This window comes from Vipera ursinii (genome assembly GCF_947247035.1).
Source record: "Vipera ursinii genome assembly, chromosome: W".
In the NCBI taxonomy this organism is placed as follows: Eukaryota; Metazoa; Chordata; class Lepidosauria; order Squamata; family Viperidae; genus Vipera; species Vipera ursinii.
Window position 1 is genome coordinate 5859947 of NC_139522.1, and position 21760 is coordinate 5881706.

The following is a 21760-nucleotide window of genomic DNA, read 5'->3' on the forward strand; positions in this document are numbered from 1 at the left end:
GCCACAACTTTCCCTTCCAGAATCTAGACCACATTCTTCCCCAAATGGACACCTTCCCAACAATTATAGTTCTAACATATTTAAGGGCACCATTTTCATGGTATATCTGAGTCCTTTTCCTCAGTCTTCTCTGGCATTTGCTTACCACTTTTTTCCTATGTTTGTTCAATCTTCTCCTTTCTCATTTTTTTCAGTCTACTTACCTTTGATGGGATAATGTTTCCTCAAACCTCCTACATGCTTTCATCCTCCATTTTCCCTGGGTTCTTTCTTAGCTTTTCATATCAAAATCGATTACCAAGTAAACAACTTGCCATTATTGTGAAATTGTGGCCCCAACCAAATTGACAGCATTTTCTTTTCTCACAAAAACATGATGGCAGACTGGATGGTTACCAATGAATTGGTATCAGAAGACTCAGCACCAGAATATAAGTGTGTGTGTGTAAGAGGAACGGTAACAGAATTTTAGTTCCAGGTTAAGCTTACTGATAAACAGTGATACAACGGATGTTTAGAATAGATTATTTCAGAATACACTATTTTTTAAGGATGTCCATCATGTATCTATGGTATTGAAACCCACTCACCCAGCATAATATATTTAACTGTTCAGAATTATTGTTTGTCTTATACTACTGTAAATGGAGCACCACATGATTTCATTCTCTCTGTAAACTAGCTTTTCATATTATTTTTAGTATAGAAAAAAATAATATGAGGTATTTGAATCTTGTTTCTTAGCCACCTCTTAACTCTGGGTTACTTTTCATTAGAATGTTGCTTGATTGTTATTGGTGTATGTCTGTAATGCTTTTCACAAATGAAGCATTTGCAAAATAAAACTGAATATAGTCATCTATTTTGATTTATTGCAGGAGCCCTCTGGCACAAATGGAAGAGGAAAGGAGAGAGCATGTGGCAAAAATGAAGAAAATGGAAATGGAAATGGAGCAGGTATTTGAAATGAAAGTCAAAGAAAAAGTTCAGAAACTGAAAGACTCTGAAGCTGAGGTATGTATAGCTTGATAGAGAATTTACACTCTAGGATCAACTGAATAAAGTAATAAGAAGCAATACAGGTAGTCCTCAACTTACGGCCACAATTGGGACCAGAATTTTCATTGCTAAGGTGATTGTTAAGTGAGTTGTGCCCGACTTAACATTTTTTGCCATGGTTGTTAAGCGAATCATTGCAGTTGTTAAGTGAATGTGTGGTCATTAAGCAAATCCAGCTTCCCCCATTGACTTTGCTGGTCAGAAACCAGCTGGGAAGGTCACAAATAGCGATCACATGACCCTGGGACAATGCAACTGTCATAAATACATGCTGGTTGCCAAATGCCCAAATTTTGATCATGTGACTATGGGGATGCTGCAACGATCATAAAAGTCATAAGTCACTTTTTTCAATGTTGTAAATTTGAACATCCGCTAAACGAATGGTTGTAAGTCAAGGACTACCTGTATAGTATTAATTTATCACTGTGATTGTGCTACTGTTAAGATAACTTAGCATATATGGATGTTTAATGGAAATAAAAGTACAAGTGAAAGTCGAAAAATTCGAATATCGTGCAAAAGTTCATTTATTTCAGTAATGCAACTTAAAAGGGGAAACTAATATATGAGATAGACTCATTACATGCAAAGCAAGATAGTTCAAGCCGTGATTTGTCATAATTGGCTTACAGCTCATGAAAACCCCAAATCCACAATCTCAGAAAATTAGAATATTGTGAAAAGGTGCAATATTCTAGGCTCAAAGTGTCCCGCTGTAATCAGCTAATTAAGCCATAACACCTGCAAAGGGTTCCTGAGCCTTTAAATGGTCTCTCAGTCTGGTTCAGCAGGAATCACAATCATGGGGAAGACTGCTGACCTGACAGTTGTGCAGAAAACCATCATTGACACCCTCCATAAGGAGGGAAAGCCTCAAAAGGTAATTGCAAAAGAAGTTGGATGTTCCCAAAGTGCTGTATCAAAGCACATTAAAAGAAAGTTATGTGGAAGGGAAAGGTGTGGAAGAAAAAGGTGCACAAGCAGCAGGGATGACCGCAGCCTGGAGAGGATTGTCAGGAAAAGGCCATTCAAAAGTGTAGGGGACTTTCACAAGGAGTGAACTGAGGCTGGAATCAGTGCATCAAGAGCTACCACACACAGACGGATCCTGGACATGGGCTTCAAATGTCGTATTCCTCTTGTCAAGCCGCTCTTGAACAACAAACAATGTCAGAAGCATCTTACCTGGGCTAAAGAAAAACAGACCTGGTCTGTTGCTCAGTGGTCCAAAGTCCTCTTTTCTGATGAGAGCAACTTTTGCATCTCATTTGGAAACCAAGGACCCAGAGTCTGGAGGAAGAATGGAGAGGAACACAATGCAAGATGCTTGAAGTCCAGTGTGAAGTTTCCACAGTCTGTGTTGATTTGGGGAGCCATGTCATCTGCTGGTGTTGGTGCAGTGGGCTAATGCCTCCTTAAGTAACACCAGCTGCCTGCAATTAGTGCAGGTTCGAGTCCGACCAGGCTCAAGGTTGACTCAGCCTTCCATCCTTCCGAGGTAGGTAAAATGAGGACCCAGATTGTTGGGGGCAATTAAGCTGACTTTGTAATAATGCCGTTTGGGGTGTGTGAAAGCCCTAATAAGCAGGCATATACATAGAATGAAGGCTACTGCTAAGCTTGTAAGCCGCCCTGAGTCTTCGGAGAAGGGCAGGATATAAATGGAATTAAAATAAAAAATAAATTAAGTCCAGGGTCAACGCAGCCGTCTACCAGGAGATTTTGGAGCACTTCATGCTTCCTTCCGCAAATGAGCTTTATGGGGATGCTGACTTCATTTTCCAGCAGGATCTGGCACCTGCCCACACTGCCAAAAGCACCAAAAGCTGGTTCAATGACCGTGGGATTACTGTGCTTGATTGGCCAGCAAACCCGCCTGACCTGAACCCCATAGAGAATCTATGGGGTATTGCCAAGACAAAGATGAGAGACATGAGACCGAACAATGCAGAAGAGCTGAAGGCTGCTATTGAAGCATCCTGGTCTTCCATAACACCTCAGCAGTGCCACAAACTGATAGCTTCCATGCCACGCCGCATTGAGGCAGTAATTGCTGCAAAAGGGGCCCAAACCAAGTACTGAATATGAGGTAGTGCAAACTAAGGTACCAAGTCAGGTGTAACATTTTTACCCAAAGATTGGACAGAAGGCCTGAAGGTATGAAACTTTGGTTCATGCTACAACAGAGCTCTTAAGGCCTAAGCCTCTGACCCATGTCCTACTTCCCTTTCCTTGTCAGCCAACAACAGTGCTCAGCCGTTAGTATTTTTATCTTGACCCAGACATATGCATCCTGTTGGCTTCCTCTGAGGCAACCATATATCACATGTAAACTCTTTTTGCTGAAAACTCCTTTTTCTTTTGTTTATCCACACTAAGCATATTTCACTTCTCCATATGATGTTATCTACATTACCATATATTATTCCTCCCTATGTAACGCCTATACTATGACGTATGAATACCAGATGAATGTAGCTGTATAAATGTATGCTGCTTTGGACCTTTCGGGGTTCAGACTCTTTCATGCTGAGTGCAGTTTGAACCTGCGCAAATAAACTTCCTACATTGAAGAGCTTGGCCTGGTCTCTGTCAATTTTTCCTACTTCAAATGGCGACCCAGATGGGACTATAGGTCAAGGCAATATTTTGCTGAGGGCCGTTCAACCCCTCGGGCCCATCGGGCAGTCACTCCTGAACATTCTCCAGGCGCCACGGGGGATCCAGCCTCCAGGAGACAGCAGTGACAACTCTTTGGTACCGACGGTGCTCTGATCGAGTCCAAGAACCCTGCAGTGTAGGAACGGTGGTCTGAACAATTCCTGGCCAGGACGGGGAAGTGGACAACGCGTTTCAGGCAAGTATTTGTTAAACTCTGGTGTGCCTGTCTCATTTGAAGACAGAAGAGGGGGACTGATCACCCTCCTGGACTCAGGACAACGTCGTCCCTAAAGCAGTCCGTGTTAGGTTGTGTGGGAGGTTAAGCCATTGCAATTCCTATTGGTGACCGTTGGAACGTCCGGCACCGTAGGTCAGTGGCAGTGTATTAGTATGGGGGGGGGCATCAGAGTGTGCCCAACACACTGTTGCCATGCATGTTAAAAGGATTTGATGATTATTTTAGTGATCCTAAATATCCAAAGGGGAATAGGATTAAATTGAAATTTCTGTGTGAACAAGTATGGCCCACTTTAGGGACAGGCTGGCCTCCACAAGGTTCTTTTAGATGTGAGACTGTGGATGCATTATGGGGAATCCTAGCTGGGGATGATAAGAAATATGGTGACCAATTTCCATACATTGACCAGTGGGTGAATGCATTGGATGAGAGAAGTGATGATTTGTTACAGTGTCAGGCAGGAATGGTTCGTCTTTGTGTTGCCAGACCTATGGGAAAGAAGTTGAGGGTTGTGTCTAAATGGTTTAAGGATATAAAAATATCTGAAACTGGGCTTCCGGTGGCTCCGTGGCGCCGGAGACAGCCTTCCCGGGCTGCCCGCGGCTCAGCTGTGTGATTTTTCGCCCGAAACAGCGCCGATCAGCTGTTCGGGCGAATTTGAAGCCCCCTCCTCGGGAGAAGAGGAGGGGGTGAGCCCCCAGGTAGGGGTCGAGTTCTCCGGGGCCGCCTGAGCTTGGAGCTTGGGCGGCTGAAGGATTGAACTCCCCCGTAGCCTGGGCTGCTCCCAGCTGGCTAGCGTCTCTGCTCCGGACTTCATGGAGCAGAGCCAGGCGTCTGCGACCATCCCTGCTTGAAGGAGAGACTATGAAAGGAAAAGAGCAGGCAGAGCAGTACAAGAGGGAAAGATGAAGAGATGAAGAGGATTATTTTATTTTACTCTCGAGCTTGATGGACTTTGCTTAAAACTTAAAGTGAAAGTGCGTCACAATTGTAAGTAAAAGATGGCGGCTAAACCTCCCCCTAGAACTTTTCGGAGTGCTGGAAATTCTCCGGTGCAACAACAATCATTACTGCAGGCGTTGCATTCTCCCGATGTATTGACATCGAAGGACCTTGAAAAACATACCCAGTTAATTTTGGAGTCAATGGGTGTTAAATTTGTACAGATGGAGGAGAAATTGGAGAAATTGGAGCAGAGAATGGAAGAAAGGATGGAACAGAAATTCAGAGAGATGAAGGTAGACATTTTGTCCTCAGTGCATAAAGTAGCTAAATGTGTGGAGGTGCTGGATGACAAAGTGGAAGATCTGACTCAAAAGAATGCTATATTAGAAGCAAAAGTATTGGAAATTGAAGATTTAAAAGACAAAATGGATAGCGAACTGAGTCTGGCTCAATTTTACCAGATGCAGTTTGCCGTTAGAATTAGAGGCCTAAAAGAGAATATTAAGGAAGATTTAAAGCAGCTGGTTTCTGAGGCTTTTGAGGTGGTATTGAACCATCCAGCATCTGAAATAAAACAAGGCATGGACAAAGTGTTTCGTGTGAACTCGTGGATTGCTAAACAGAGAAAGTTGCCTAGAGATGTGGTGGTTTATTTTGTAAAAAGGGAAATTAGAGATGAAGTTATACAAGCTGCCTATGATACTAAAGTTGTGATTGCTGGTCAAGAAGTTTTGGTTCTAAAAGAAATTCCTCCAAAGATTTTAAAGAGAAGGAAGGACTTTATATTTCTTGTGCAAGAGCTCAAGCAAAGAGATATAAGGTTCAGATGGGAGATCCCAGCTGGGTTGAGCTTCATGTATGAAGGCAAAAGGTACTGTTTGGGTACTGTGAAGCAAGCGCAGGATTTTTACAACAATGTCTTAAAAGCAACCCCATCAACACTTTTGGAAGCTGCGGAGGGATCTGGAGAAGGAGAACATCAAGAGGATGAAGATGGACAGATAGACGAGAATGGTACAGGAGGAGATCAAGCTGCAACTCTTTTGGATGATCCTAGAGAACAGAGGGTGACGCGTGCTGCCTTAAAACGCTCAAAAAAGATAAAAAAATAAGACTAGTAGAAATCTATGGAACTTCCACAACATACTTACAGTCAAGTGGTAGTTGTGTTTTTAAGAGTTTTGGGATGATATGTATGGTAACAGAATCTTCAATTTGGAATTAATGGACAATTTACTACAGAGGAAGAGGTAGAAAGTTTTGTGGGTTAATGTGGGTTAATTTGTGTAAGAACTATCTATTATAGCCTATTTTGGCTAGAGAGGTTAATAGGGATAGGTGCTTGTGATGTGTAAATGAGAATTTGTTTAGGAAATAGTGAATTGTGGAAGAACATAGATGGGAATGACGCTAGTTTTTTTTATTTTAGTTCTTTATACATATTTAGTATTATTAAGGATTGGTTTACTCTATATAAGCTAGAGAGTGATGGATTTTAGAGTTTATAATTGTTAGTATATGATTGTTTATGATTGCTTTTTAGATATATACCTTGTATTTTGCTCTGGGAAGTCGGGGGGGGAGGGGGGGAGGAGGGGAAGTAGGGTGGGGAGGCAGGGGAGGGAGGAGGGAGAGGGGGAGGGGGGGAGATAGGGGGGAGGTAGGGAGGGGAGGAGGGAGGGGGAAGGGGGTTTTTTTAAAGGAAAACTGTATTTTAAAACTTTTCAATAAAAAAAAATATCTGAAACTAAAGTGTCAGATGCTAAGAAAGAAGTGTTAGTTGAAGAAGAGGAAGTGATTCTCAGACCCCCTCCCTGTGTGCCTCAACCACCCCCTTTGCCTCCACCAGCAGCTGCGGCTGCAGCGTCTGGAGAGGCACAGCCTGTAGTGAGAAGAAAGTTTAAAGGAAAAGTGCCGATGGCTCCCGAGGATGAGGAGGAGAACTCAGTAGCTGAAAGTGGTGAACCAAGTGAAGGTGAGGAGGATGAAAGGGAGGAGGAGTTAGTAGCTGGGGTAGATGTTTCGGTAGGAGTGACAACAAGGTCAGCTGCAGCTGAGGCAGCAGCTGCAAAGCGTGAGTTTTTGGCTCCCTTAAGACAAACTGACTGACTCAGGGAGCAGATGAAAGTCCAGAAGGGTTTTTGCGAAGATCGATTGACAATGTGTGACTGTTGAATGAGAGGTGCATAGCACAAAGTTATGATGATATTAGAAAGAAGTTGTGGAGGTTGGAAGGTGCTTTGGGGAAGAATACCAGTGAATTATTGGAGGAAGCAAGAAAAGTCAAAAAGAAAGAAAATGCCCGAGGTGAGGGATGCGAGGACAAGGCTGGAGGGGAAGACCTGGGTTAGGGTGAGGCAGGTCTGTTAGGATAATGCCTCCCAGGTTCCCCTACAGGGGACGAGGGGCAAGAGGAAATCAAGGGAATGGAGGGGGAAGAGACAGTGTGCGTGACATTGAAGGAATTGGATTGGCAGGAAAAAGTTGGACTGACTGACGGGGACCAGGCTTGGAGAAGACCCCCCCTGAGCTCTTGGTTACAATGAGTGTTGGGGGTCATCAGACAACGTTTTTGGTAGACACAGGAGCTGGGCGATCTGTTGTAAATAGTCCAGTATCTGCGCCTGGACCACATAAAATACAGGTCCAAGGGGTGTCAGGACAAGTATTGGGAAGACAGGTCCTGACGCCAGTAACATGTCTGTTTAATGGGACTCAGATCCAACATGAGTTTCTCTATATTCCTGAATGCCCCTCCCCCATGTCCCTGTGTATCACCCTGTGCCTCAAGTCCCACCACCAGTGGTTCCAGTCCAGCAGCCAGTGGTGAGTCCAGTTCAACCCGCAGATGTTGATAATGACACTAATCAAGTTCAAGGGATAGGAGCCCAAGGAACTCACCAAGAAATCCTATTAAAAGCACTGGAGCATTTTGTTCAAAATATCGAAGTTTTTAAAAATTGGCTATGTCAAGTACTAACCATATAGGTTAATAAAAGAAATTTATGTGCCTGATGGATCCCAGACAATATATAGTCCATTTTTGTTAGAGGAGTGTGGAGGTAGTGTCTTGTCTGTGTGTCTGTGTTGTGTCTAATAATAAAATAAAAAGGCCTTATTATTAAAAAAAGAAGAAACAACAACCAACAAACAAGGGAGCTCATTGGCTTCTGAACAGCTCCTTGTAATTATAATATCAGTTATTGATTTGTCAGAAGAAAGTATGAAATGAAATATCTGTATGTGAAATTGTTTATGCAAGCAGTTTGAATGGAAGTGAATGTATGGATATGCTAATCCTCTGTGGGTGAGAGAGAGTTTCACCCCTACCACAGACTGTGAAAGAAGCAGTAAACTGCAGAATTTCTTTTGTTTGTTTATTAAAAAGTGAAAAAACAATATAAGCATTTGCATGAAAAGTTTCATGGAAGATGTGTGAGAGAATTCATAGAAATGTATGTGAAGAAGAGAAAACTATTTTGTTAGTGGTGAGATTTTTGTGTAATTCTTTTTCTGTCTCCTCACCCTTGCTAATTGTGTTGCTTTAAGAGCGAGAGAGACAGAAAGGAAAAGGGGGGTCTAATCTTTTTAACTATTTTTTTCCGGTGTAGAATTCTGGTTTGAGGAAGTTGGGATGCATGTGAAATTTAATGTCTTAACCTACTTAATGGAAATTTGTTTTCATCTGAATGGAATCTGATTAAATTGGAATTTGACTAAATTTATATTAAGAGCGAATAGTTGGTATTAGAATTTGATACAAAACTATTTCAGTAACTCAGAATATCTTATTAATCTTGTTTATTTTATTTATTTTTCTGGAGTTGCTTTTTGTTGTTGTCATTTTATTTTTTAATGTTTTTATGCCTGTGTGTGGGACACACTGATAGAAAATAATACCTAAAAGAATTGAAGAAATTGTAATTCAACCCTTATTTAAAACAAAGGAGTTGAGAAAATTTTGGGGATTATATATATATGAGCTATGCTGTTTGATTAAAAAAATTGTATTGAAAACTGTTAGAAAAGGAGCTTTAACAGAGTTTGGTGAGCGCTCCTTTGTTGGCTTTTCACTAGGTAATTTGTTTGTAAATGTAGTCAAAGAAATGGCTTGGAGGAGGTTTTGACCCAGAAGTGGGAAAAAGAGGCAGCCAGTAGTATTTTTGTCTAAAATTGACGTTTGAGGAAGTCTTGGTGGTTAGCATTTTTTATTAAGTGTGGTTAATTTTAAATGGACTCCAGAAGATGGTAGAGGACAGGAAAGCCTGGAGGAACGTTGTCCATAGGGTCGCGATGGGTCGGACACGACTTTGCAACTAACAACAACAACAATTTTGAATCAGAAAGACGAAAAGAGGTAACCACTTGTTCATAGCAAAGTAGTTGGGAAAACAAAAAGACAAAAAACAGGACATAATGAAGGTGTGATAGTAGATGGGGAGGAAGAAAATGTGGGTGGAAGTTGGGAGAATTTCCCTCCCTTGGTCAGCACTAACCTGTGGATTTTATGCCGTTCAGCAAGTGCTGAAGTTGTTAATAAGGGAAAAGGAGAATATGCTTATGGAGACTTCAATACTTTTGGAGAAGAGAAATGTAGAGGACTGATTAATAGCTAAGGGCTATTAACAGTTGGCTCGTGTAAAAAACAGTTGGCTCGTGTAAAAAAAAAAGACAGAAGTTGGGCCAGAGTGACAGAAGGGCAATGAAGGAATGGATAATAGAAGGAGGAAACAGGAAAGTTGCTTTTAAGTTGGTTTGCACACACTTGTGAATTAAATGCATTACTGCTATTAATGGGGTCAGCACAAACGCGTGCACTGTATGCCTTAAAACACATCTTAGAATGTTGAAGGAACAAGAATGTACAATAAGAAATATGGAAAGAGAGAAAAATAGGCAGTAGAAGAAAGTGTGAAGTGAATGTTGCCAGATGGGAGACGGAAGTTGAATAAAGCAATGTGGATACTCATGGTAACTAGGGAAACACTGAGAAGAAATGGAGGGAATTTGAAGTTGTAGGAATATGGGCAGAAAATAACCCTCCCGGATTTGCAAATAATAATAATAATAATAATAATAATAATAATAATAATAATAATAATAATAATAATAATAATAATAATAATAATAATAATAATAATTTTATTTGTATACCGCCCTTCTCCCGAAGGACTCAGGGCGGTGAACAGGGCAAACATATAAAAGTACAAAATTACAAAAGTTAAAAAGAATTAAACAAAATGCCCAAGCTAAAACAGTAGGTAAATATATTTACAACAACAATAAAATCCCAACCCATCCCCCATCAGGCCAGGCCGGCTTGTTCGAACAAATAAGTCTTCAGATCGCGCCGGAAGGAGTGAAGGTCGGGCGCCATCTGGAGCTCAACCGGCAACCGATTCCATAAATCCGGGGCGCCCACAGAGAAGGACCTCCCCCTGGGGGCCACCAGACGACATTCTCTGACCGGTGGCACCCTGAGGAGGCCCTCTCTGTGGGAACGCACAGGGCGGAGGGAAGTTGATGCTGGCAGCAGGTGATCCCCTCCCTAATGGAGGTGAAGCCTTTAGCGACGCCAATTCATATTCGTCAGCACCCATGCTCTAATGAAGCCACCGCTGCGATATATGAAAGCATTCAAAAATATCTTAAAGCAGGGATTTTGGTGCCTGTTCAGTCACCTTGGAACACTCCCATTTTAGCTTGATTCCGCCGACTGCTAGGTGATTCTCAGTAATAACTTAAAGGATGTCTTTTTCATGATCCCAATCCACAAGGTTAGTCAGCCATTGTTTGCGTTTGAGTGGGAAAGCCTGGGGTCAGATCAGAAGAGGCAATACACATGGACTTGGCTTCCCCAGGGGTTTAAGAATTCACTCACCTTATTTGGTACTGCCCTAGAAAAAGACTTGCAGCATTATGTACCCCGACAACCTGGGGATATAGTTTTATAGTACATAGATGATGTATTGGTTACAGGCAAAACAGGAATTGTGTTGGGTTAATACGAGAACTCTTTTGCATCTGTTATTAAAATGTGGTTATCAGGTGTCCAAAAAGAAAGCACAGTTGGTACAGCAGAAAGTAAGTTATTTGGGATACAATATTGAGCATGGTCAGAGAGCCCTAGGACAGGAAAGGAAGCAAGCGATTCTAGCCATTGCTGAGCCAGTAAACAGGTGGCAGCTGTGAGGTTTTTGGGGCTGGCTACTTTTTGCAGAATCTGGATACCTAATTTTGCACTGTTTGCAGCTCTGCTTTATACAGCTACAAAGAGGGGTGATTTTGAACATTTTCAGTGGGGAGGAGAACAAAGAAGAGCTTTCAATCTTGACCTATAGTCCCTTTGTACATAGATACAAAGTTGCATTGGGAGAGTTGATGCGGCAGGCGGGGGTTAAGGCGGAACGAATAAATCGCACTTTAAAGGAAAAGTGGCCTGATGTTTTGCTCTTAGCACTGTATTCTGTGAGGTGTGCACCATGAAGACAATACAGATTGTCCCTGTTTGAGTTGATGTTTAGCCGTCCTCCCACTCTGTTAAAATGAAGGGGGGAGTATGGAACATGGAGATGGTACAAGACCTAAATAAAGCAGGTTGAAAAGCTTCGCAATTATGTGACTAAGCAAACCCCTCCTAAATTAGAAACAAAGTTAACGTTTCCTTTTAAACCTGGAGACAAAGTCTGGGTGAAACATTGGAAGCGGGAACAATCAGAAGGCAGATGGAAAGGACTGTATGTTGTTATTATGTTTTCTCCTCTTGCTGTAATGATTGCAGGATCCAAATCTTGGATCCACTGGACAAGGGTCAAAGCAGCAGATGAACCTGAATGGGTGATGTTTAAAGATCCAGTGGCTCCTACAAAGTTAATGTTTAAACGAAAATGATATAGGATTTGTTAGTGAAATTGGACTTATTTAAGAAACTTTAGTATATTCACTAAAAGGCTACTCTGCTAGAACCTTACCGGCAATAGGTTCTTCTACGCACAGTAGTGAAGAACCCTTGCTAAGTCACTCTGGAAGCTGACTTTCTACGCAGGGGAGAAAAATGGAGAAAAGTTTATTTCTGCTATGGGTGTATTGTGTTGTACCACATGTAACAATGTTTGTATTTACAATTATTGACTTTGGAGTAAGCGAAAGGAAACAGTTCAGATTGTTCAATCATTTCTTGTAGGCATTGGAAATTGTAATGGAAATCATCCACTTAGTTTTAATCCTGAATATTGGAATTACAGTTTACCACATCCCTGTCAGTATCCACAGGCATTTGATAGAATTGCTAAGGATGCTTGTCAAGCCAGGCAACCAGCCACTTTTGAAGCTTGTAAGTATGTGGGTTATGTGTACAGAAAGGGAATGTGTGCAAAAGCCCCATACAATGGAACACCCCCTCCTCTAATTTTGGAGTGTAGTATCCCAGTATTTTCAGGATATGAATGCATAAAAATGATCCCTCAGTGAGGCCTAGAACTTGTGTTTTGTATCTATCGGAGGATGGTTACAGAACACCAATAATTAGGCTGCAGGCTGTTGTGGATTTGGCAGGGCAATGCCTAGATCAGGGGTCAGCAACCTGAAACAGTGAAAGAGCCACTTGGAACCGGTTCCCTCACAAAAGGAAAAACTGGGAGCCGCAAAAAATGTGTGCGCATGTGTGTACATGCGCGCATGTGCAGAACAGGGTTTGACTGAAGAGTGGAGCCAAGGCGAGATATGCACCTACCCTGCATATTTGAATTGATTGGTTAAACTTTTTTAGTCCCACTCTTTTTTTTGGACTGCACATGGCAGAGGACTGGGAGCTGCAGGAGACGGCTGAAAGAGCCGCATGCGGCTCCGAAGCCGCGGGTTGCAGACCTAGATAATGCCTTAAACTTGTTAGCTGAAACTACTGATAAAATCCGGACAGCTGTCTATCAAAACTGATTGGCTTTGGATTACCTATTAGCAAAAGAAGGTGGAGTGTGTGGAAAATTCAATCTTTCAAATTATTGTCTTCAAATTGATAAAACTGGACAAATAATCAAACAATTAACCTCTGAAATGAGGCAACTAACACACAATGCAGATCAAACCTGGAAGGGTTTTAATTTCCAAAAGATTTTCAGTGGATGGTTTCCCAAACTTCCAGGGTTACAAGCAATTGTGGCTTGCATAGGACTGATAGCTGCAGGATGTGTGTTGATTCCTTGTATTTTGCCTATCTTTATTAAAGCAATTTCCAATAGATTGTCCTTATTAGCAGAACGAAGGGCCATCGCACAGGTAATGGTGATGTGGGACTTTCACAAGGAACAGCTTGACAAACAGGGTGGCGAATATGTGGCCCTTCTGGTAGATTCAGAAGGGCCACAAAGGGGGGAATATGAGGTAGTGCAAACTAAGGTACCAACTCAGGTGTAACATTTTTACCCAAAGATTGGACAGAAGGCCTGAAGGTATGAAACTTTGGTTCAGGCTACAACAGAGCTCTTAAGGCCTAAGCCTCTGACCCATGTCCTACTTCCCTCTCCTTGTCAGCCAACAACTGTGCTCAGCCATTAGTATTTTTATCTTGACCCAGACATATGCATCCTGTTGTCTTCCTCTGAGGCAACCATATATCACATGTAAACTCTTTTTGCTGAAAACTCCTTTTTCTGTTGTTTATCCACACTAAGCATATTTCACTTCTCCATATGATGTTATTGTTGTGATTCAGGGTCAGCCTGTGGGTTCGGCAGTTGGGTCGGACGACTCAGAGGAGGAGGGGGGTGTTGAAGACCTTGCTGAGGGGGTTGAAGATCTTGCTGATGATAGCCCTCAGGCAGGCCCCTCCCACTTGGTCACCATGGAGACCCAGCTGTGTGAGCCTGACAGTGTGGATGAAGATGACCCACAGCTGGCCCTGTTCAAGGATGCCCGACGCAGGAGGCAGTCAAGTAGGAGTAAACAGAGGAAGGCAATGGGGCTTCTCGGAAGGAGGCAGAGAGAAGCCACGCCCTGAACTCTTTATAAGGGGAATGTGTGGGGAGGGCTGGTTTGCTGAAAGCAACCGCTCGGATAGTGTTTCAAAGCTCCTGTATCTTGGTTCGTGTCTTGTTTGTTTTTGTAGTAATAAATTTGGCAGACGTAATTCCAGCCTCTTGCCGTTTGTAAAGGGGTTGCCTTTTCTGCAGGGCCGGTAGCAGGCTGGTACAGAACAGTTATCTACATTACCATATATTATTCCTCCCTATGTAACGCCTATACTATGACGTATGAATACCAGATGAATGTAACTGTATAAATGTATGCTGCTTTGGACCTTTCGGGGTTCAGACTCTTTCATGCTGAGTGCAGTTTGAACCTGCGCAAATAAATTTCCTACATTGAAGAGCTTGGCCTGGTCTCTGTCAATTTTTTCTACTTCAACTACATATGCATGCTTATACTTTTCAGAGGTCCGATATTGTTCTATGTACACTCCTTGTTTTATTGATTGCATGTAATATTCTAATTTTCTGAGATTGTGGATTTGGGGTTTTCATGAGCTGTACGCCATAATCATCACAATTATGACAAATCACGGCTTGAACTATCTTGCTTTGCATGTAATGAGTCTATCTCATATATTAGTTTTCAATTCTAATTTTTCAAGTTTCACCTGTATATGCAGGATGTCTCTGATAAATACAGGCAAGATTTCTCTATCCTATGACCTCTTACAATACAGATGGTTTGTCATTTTTCCAAGGAGCAAGGCACAGAGGTTGTACAGCATGGGTTTTCAAGAAACAGTCTATTTTGGTGGAAGTGGGTGATGATTCTAGAAGTATAAAATGGAAAATTAGTGTGCTAAACTGAATTTCAGATTTTTTTTGGGGGGGGGCTGCTATCTCTCACTGCTATAGCACCTAATCCAGTTCAGTCAGCATGTTACTTTGCACCTCTCATTCTCCACCACATTCACATGACTAGGGTTGCTTCATCAGTTGAAGATCCTCATTTTTCTGAGACTCCATTCACAAGGAAAATCCCAAGGACAGTAGAAGCCATTTATTGCAGAATCCCATCCTATACAAAAGAAGGGCAGCAGGAAAAGAGTACAGTTAGCATGCTCGTCCCCTTCCACCCTGAAGCAATAGCATCATTAGACAACCCTTATCATCCAGTCATAGGTAATTATTTGGGGAAAATCTTTCCTTCTTTTCAGGTATATATAATATCATGTACTGTGGTTTTTTTTGTTTTTAGGCTAAGTAATGATATTTTTACCTTTCATTGTCCCTAAGGTGCTTTTTCAAAAGGCAACTGGACTTTGTTTTTCCTTGAAGACATTTTGCTTCTCATCCAAGAAGCTTCTTCAGTTCTGATTGAATGGTGGAGAATGGAAGGATTTATATTCCTTGCAGTCATGTGGTCATTAGCCCTCTTTCTGAGAGTTGTTGAGGCCACTTGGAGGTTTATTTGTGCCCTCAGGGTCACCTGAATAGTGTAAATGGGTGTGGGACCTTCTTGGAACTGCTGAAAGGACTGTATTGTAAACAGGAGATAGGTGGTGTCGTATCCCTCCCCATCTGTTGAGAGAGGGCTGTTCAGTCTTAATGTAGATGGTGTCTTTGACCCCTCTTTCAAACCAGTGGTCCTCTCTGTGGATTTGCTGTCTTCAAAGACTGACCTTTGTCTTTCAAATGCAGATGGACTGCTGAATCTTGTCCTGATGGGTTTGTTCTTCTATGTTGTGCCCTGAAAAAGCACTTGTAAGGACCTGCCTCAACTAGTGCTCCCAAGAAAGCAGAACTCTTGAAACTGGCATTGTTTTAACAGGAAATTTTATTGAGAGTTAGTGATAGCAGTAGAGCAAGGCAAGATCTAAAGTCTTCCCATGCAAAATGTCACATTAAAACTCCCTGTTCAAACCCCTCCCCAGTGTCCAACCATCAGGTTTGATTTTAGCCAATCCATAGGTGTGAAGTTTTTATGGGAACCAGAGCAATAAAATGCAGTTCTCAAGGTTTCAGTTCCTCTGTGGTCCTGTCTCATCTGAATGGCAATAAGGCAGATAGCTGCAGGCACATTGCTCCCACCTTTCACACCCAGGGAAGGTCACTTCAAAGTAGATAGATCAAAGCAAAGGAAATACATCTCAGAGCCCACAGAATCTCCCCCCCCCCACTGTCCCAACACAATGGTAGTACCCGAAAATGAAATGCACACGCAAGTGAAATGAACTAAATGAAATGGATTAAATTCATTGAGGGTCTGACAGCACATTTGTGACAACCATGACCTGGTTGACTAGAATCTCCATAGATATTTACCTTTCATTATTTCTGTGGAAAAAGGGACGCGGTGGCTCAGTGGGTTAGGACGCTGAGCTTGTCGATCAGAAGATCGGCAGTTTGGCGGGTTGAATCCCGAGTGCCGCGTAGCAGAGTGAGCGCCTGTTACTCGTCCCAGCTTCTGCCAACCTAGCAGTTCGAAAGCACGTAAAAATGCAAGTAGAAAAATAGGGACCACTACGGTGGGAAGGTAACAGCGTTCCGTGCGCCTTTGGCGTCTAGTCATGCCGGCCACATGACCACGGAGACGTCCTCGGACAAGCGCTGGCTCTTCGGCTTTGAAACGGAGATGAGCACCGGCCCCTAGAGTTGGAAACGACTAGCACGCATGTGCGGGGGAACCTTTACCTTTACCTTTATATTTCTGTGGAAATGGGAGATTGTGCATATTGACAGTTCCTTAACTGTTATATAAATAACATGCATACATGTAAAGGAAACATGTATATGAAAACATGCATATTACTGAAAAAGTACAGGTGAAACTCGAAAAATTAGAATACCGTGCAAAAGTTCATTTATTTCAGTAATGCAACTTAAAAGGGGAAACTAATATATGAGATAGGCTCATTACATGCAAAGCAAGATAGTTCAAGCCGTGATTTGTCATAATTGTGATGATTATGGCTTACAGCTCATGAAAACCCCAAATCCACAATCTCAGAAAATTAGAATATTGTGAAAAGGTGCCATATTCTAGGCTCAAAGTGTCCCACTCTAATCAGCTAATTAAGCCATAACACCTGCAAAGGGTTCCTGAGCCTTTAAATGGTCTCTCAGTCTGGTTCAGTAGGAATCATAATCATGGGGAAGACTGCTGACCTGACAGTTGTGCAGAAAACCATCATTGACACCCTCCATAAGGAGGGAAAGCCTCAAAAGTTCCACGAACTTCTTTGTTTCCCTGCACATTTCTTCTGGTCATAGCTCACTTTTTTCAGTGCTGTTGTAATTTTGAATGGTCACTGAACAAATGGTTGTAAATCGAGGACTACCTGTATACTTTATTTGCTAGCTGTTTTATCCTTTTAAAATACTGCCCCAGACCCTTTTTGGACTGTTAAATTTGATGACACTACTCCCTCTTAAATATTTATCATACTGAATATTTTCCTGTGAATACTTCCATTAAGAAAAATAGAAAACTTAAGATACCAGCCCTATAGCAAAATGAAGGATTTTCAATCAAGCTGAGCCACTATGTTTTTAGAAAATGCTGCCCATACATATCCTCAGCCCTGACCCTCACCTTTGCTTATCTTGGGGAGAAAAAAAAATCCCATAACTTGGTAATATTCTGTATGTGAGATGTCATGTATAAGGGAGTGTGTATCAGTGTCCCACAGCAGCAACGTTGGGGGCAGTTGAAAGAAAAGATTGTTAAGGTGTGGAATTAGATCAATTATATCAGTTGAGCATTTTAATCCTCAGGAGTGCAGAAAGAAATTGCTTGCTGTCACACCTCAGCAGGTAAGCTTAGAGTGAAGGAAAGAAATGGAGACAGGTGACCCTTTCCCATAATTTGAATGAGGGTAGGAAGGGTGTAAAAAGAGAATTTTGAGAAATATCATTTAAAGTGGTCGCATTCTTTGAGTGCCATTTTAAAAATGTTATTATCCTATATCACTGAAAGGATGTTCGGGAGTACGTGCATATTTTCTACACTACTTTAGGTTTGAGATACTAAACGCACATACAGTGAGGGGGAAAAAATATTTGATTGCCTGCTGATTTTGTATGTTTGCCCACTGACAAAGAAATGATCAGTCTATAATTTTCATTATAGGTTTATTTTAACAGTGAGAGAATAACAAGAAAAAAATCCAGAAAAACACATTTCAAAAAAGTTATAAATTGATTTGCATTTCAATGAGTGAAATAAGTATTTGATCCCCTATCAATCAGCAAGAGTTCTGGCTCCCAGGTGTCTTCTATACAGGTAACGAGCTGAGAGGGAGTGCTCCTAATTTCAACTTGTTACCTGTATAAAAGACACCTGTCCACAGATGCTATCAATCAATCAGATTCCAAACTCTCCACCATGGCCAAGACCAAAGAGCTGTCCAAGGATGTCAGGGACAAAATTGTTGTTGTTGTTGTTAGCTGCGAAGTCGTGTCCGACCCATCGCGACCCTATGGACAACATTCCTCCAGGCCTTCCTGTCCTCTACCATCTTCTGGAGTCCATTTAAGCTCATGCCTACTGCTTCAGTGACTCCATCCAGCCACCTCATTCTCTGTCGTCCCCTTCTTCTATTGCCCTCGATCTTTCCCAGCATTAGGCTCTTCTCCAGTGAGTCCTTCCTTCTCATTAGGTGGCCAAAGTATTTGAGTTTTAGCTTCAGGATCTGGCCTTCTAAAGAGCAGTCAGGATTGATCTCCTCTAGGACTGACCGGTTTGATCGCCTTGCAGTCCAAGGGACTCGCAGGAGTCTTCTCCAGCACCAGAGTTCAAAGGCCTCAATTCTTTGGTGCTCAGCCTTTCTTATGGTCCAACTTTCACTGCCATACATTGCAACTGGGAAGACCATAGCCTTGACTATACGCACTTTTGTTGACAGGGTGATGTCTCTGCTTTTTAGTGTGCTGTCTAGATTTGCCATGGCTTTCCTCCCCAGGAGCAAGTGTCTTTTAATTTCTTGGCTACAGTCCCCATCTGCGGTGATCTTGGAGCCCAGGAAAATAAAATCTGTCACTACCTCCATTTCTTCCCCATCTATTTTCCAGGAATTGAGAGGGCCGGATGCCATGATCTTGGTTTTCTTAATGTTAAGTTTCAACCCAAGTTTTGCACTCTCCTTCTTCACCCGCAACAAGAGGCTCTTTAGTTCTTCTTCACTTTCTGCCATTAGAGTGGGACAAAATTGTAGACCTACAAAAGGCTGGAATGGGGTACAAGACTATCGCCAAGCAGCTTGGTGACAAGGTGACAACAGTTGGTGCGATTATTCGCAAATGGAAGAAACACAAAATAACTGTCAATCTCCCTTGGTCTTGGGCTCCATACAAGATCTCACCTCGTGGAGTTTCAGTGATCATGAGAACGATGAGGAATCAGCCCAGAACTACACGGGAGGATCTTGTCAAGATCTCAAGGCAGCTGGGACCATAGTCACCCAGAAAACAATTGGTAACACACTACGCTGTGAAGGACTGAAATTCTGCAGTGCCTGCAAGGTCCCCCTGCTCAAGAAAGCACATGTACAGGCCCGTCTGAAGTTTGCCAATGAACATCTGAATGATTCAGAGGAGAACTGGGTGAAAGTGTTGTGGTCAGATGAGACCAAAATAGAGCTCTTTTGCATCAGCTCAACTTGCTGTGTTTGGAGGAGGAGGAGGAATGCTGCCTATGACCCCAAGAACACCATCTCCACCGTCAAACATGGAGGTGGAAACATTATGCTTTGGGGTGTTTTTCTGCTAAGGGGACAGGACATCAAAGGGATGATGGTCGGGGCCATGTACCATCAAATCTTGGGTGAGAACCTTCTTCCCTCAGCCAGGGCATTGAAAATGGGTCGTGGATGGGTATTCTAGCATGGCAGTGACCTAAAACACATGGCCAAGGAAACAAAGGAGTGGCTCAAGAAGAAGCACATTAAGGTTCTGGAGTGACGTAGCCAGTCTCCAGACCATAATCCCATAGAAAACCTGTGGAGGGAGCTGAAGGTTTGAGGTGCCAAAAGTCAGCATCGAAACCTTAATGACTTTGAGAGGATTTGCAGAGAGGAGTGGGACAAAATCCCTCCTGAGATGTGTGTAAACCTGGTGGCCAACTACAAGAAACGTCTGACCTGGGCTTCTGGTTCCAGATCCCGGCACAGCCAGACACGCAATGGAATCGTTCCTCACGCCTGGATTTCTTCATCGGGGGGCCACTGTAAGGGGGGTCAAAAGTCGCCCTGGAGGGGCGACGAGCGGGGAAGAGGTCTCTCCAGTCGGCGGTAGAAGGGCGGCGGCCCTCCCGTCAGCTTGGAGCTACTCTCCGAACCAAAGAAGAAAGGATCGGCCACTCCCATGGCCCATCGTTTAGACGTCTCCTGCCAAAGCCAAAATCACAACACAGCACTTGAAAACACTTGAAAACTGGGTGAGAATTGCCTTCTTCTTTTCCTAATTGACTACTCTTCCTGTCAAAGCTTTCCAAATTTGTTTCCCCTTGTAAGGAGAGAGGGAAGGGTTTTTTTTCCCCACCCTCCTTAATAGCGGCCTTTGTCTACATTGGGAGAGAAAAGAAAAAGCCTTGAACTACATGATACTGAATAATTGGACTTACTGCCTTTCTACCTTTGGCCCAAAATTCCTATATTAATAGAAATGGACTACTCTACCTATCAATCTAAAAAAGGAGTCAAAAAAGAAAAATCTGTTACAGCAAGTGAATACCAAACAAGCTTGCTTACATTTTGGACCGAACTTGGCATTAAGATAAAAACCTGAAACAGCTGGAGATGAATTTGGCTTAGACTTGTGGAGGTGGACACTTACTGATTTTTTTTTTGAAAAATAGCCTCCACTAAGGACTATTTATAATTACTACAAAATGGAGAACGATCAGCCACAAAACTTGCTTGACTATAATCTTATATTTGAAACAATCTATAGAGTCACTCCCCTTCATGAATTACTGCCTTGTCGTGGCGAAGGGGCTTGCGTAATTCAATGAAGCTATGAGCTATGCTGTGCAGGGCCACCCAAGACGGACAGGTCATAGCAGAGAGTTCTGAAAAAACGTGATCCACTGGAGAAGGAAATGGCAACCCACTCCAGTATCTTTGCCATGAAAACCCCATGGACAGTACCAAAAGGAAAAAAGATATGACGCTGGAAGATGAGCCCCTCAGGTCGGAAGGCGTCCAATATGCTACTGGGGAAGAGCAGAGGGCTAGTACTAGTAGCGCCAGAAAGAATGAAGTGACTGGGCCAAAGCCGAAAGGATGCTCAGCTGTGGATGTATCTGGTGGTGAAAGGAAAGTCCGATGCTGTAAAGATTTTTTCTCCATAGGAACCTGGAATGTAAGATCCATGAATCAAGAAAAGCTGGACGTGGTCAAACAAGAGATGACAAGACTGAACATCGACATCTTAGGAATCAGCGAACTAAAATGGACAGGAATGGGTGAATTTAATTCAGATAACCATCAGGTATACTACTGCGGGCAAGAATCCCTCAGAAGAAATGGAGTAGCCTTCATAGTCAATAAAAGAGTAGGAAAAGCAATACTGGGATACTGTTGTGATTCAGGGTCAGCCTGTGGGTTCGGCAGTTGGGTCGGACGACTCAGAGGAGGAGGAGGGGGGTGTTGAAGACCTTGCTGAGGGGGTTGAAGATCTTGCTGATGAGAGCCCTCAGCCAGGCCCCTCCCACTTGGTCACTCAGGCCCCTCCCACTTGGTCACCACGGAGGGAAGCCACACCCCCAATTGTTGCAGAACAACAATTCAAAATAATATTTTTGTGGTGGAGTATGGATCTGTCCCAACTTACTGAGCATATAGTAAATGAGGCAATCTATACAGTTTTTCTGTTTCTTTGGGGCAGC

The 21760-nt window shown here is 42.7% G+C and overlaps 1 protein-coding gene across 2 annotated transcripts in view; it reads left to right on the forward strand.

Moving 5' to 3' along the window:
* Positions 1 to 21760, forward strand: part of LOC310648202 (septin-7-like) — a 688898-nt gene that overhangs the window by 660487 nt on the left and 6651 nt on the right. For both annotated transcript variants that reach the window (XM_083375952.1, XM_083375951.1), the window contains one exon: positions 879 to 1014. In XM_083375952.1, the coding sequence (XP_083232078.1) occupies positions 879 to 1014 (136 nt within the window). The remainder of the gene's footprint in view (positions 1 to 878; positions 1015 to 21760) is intronic.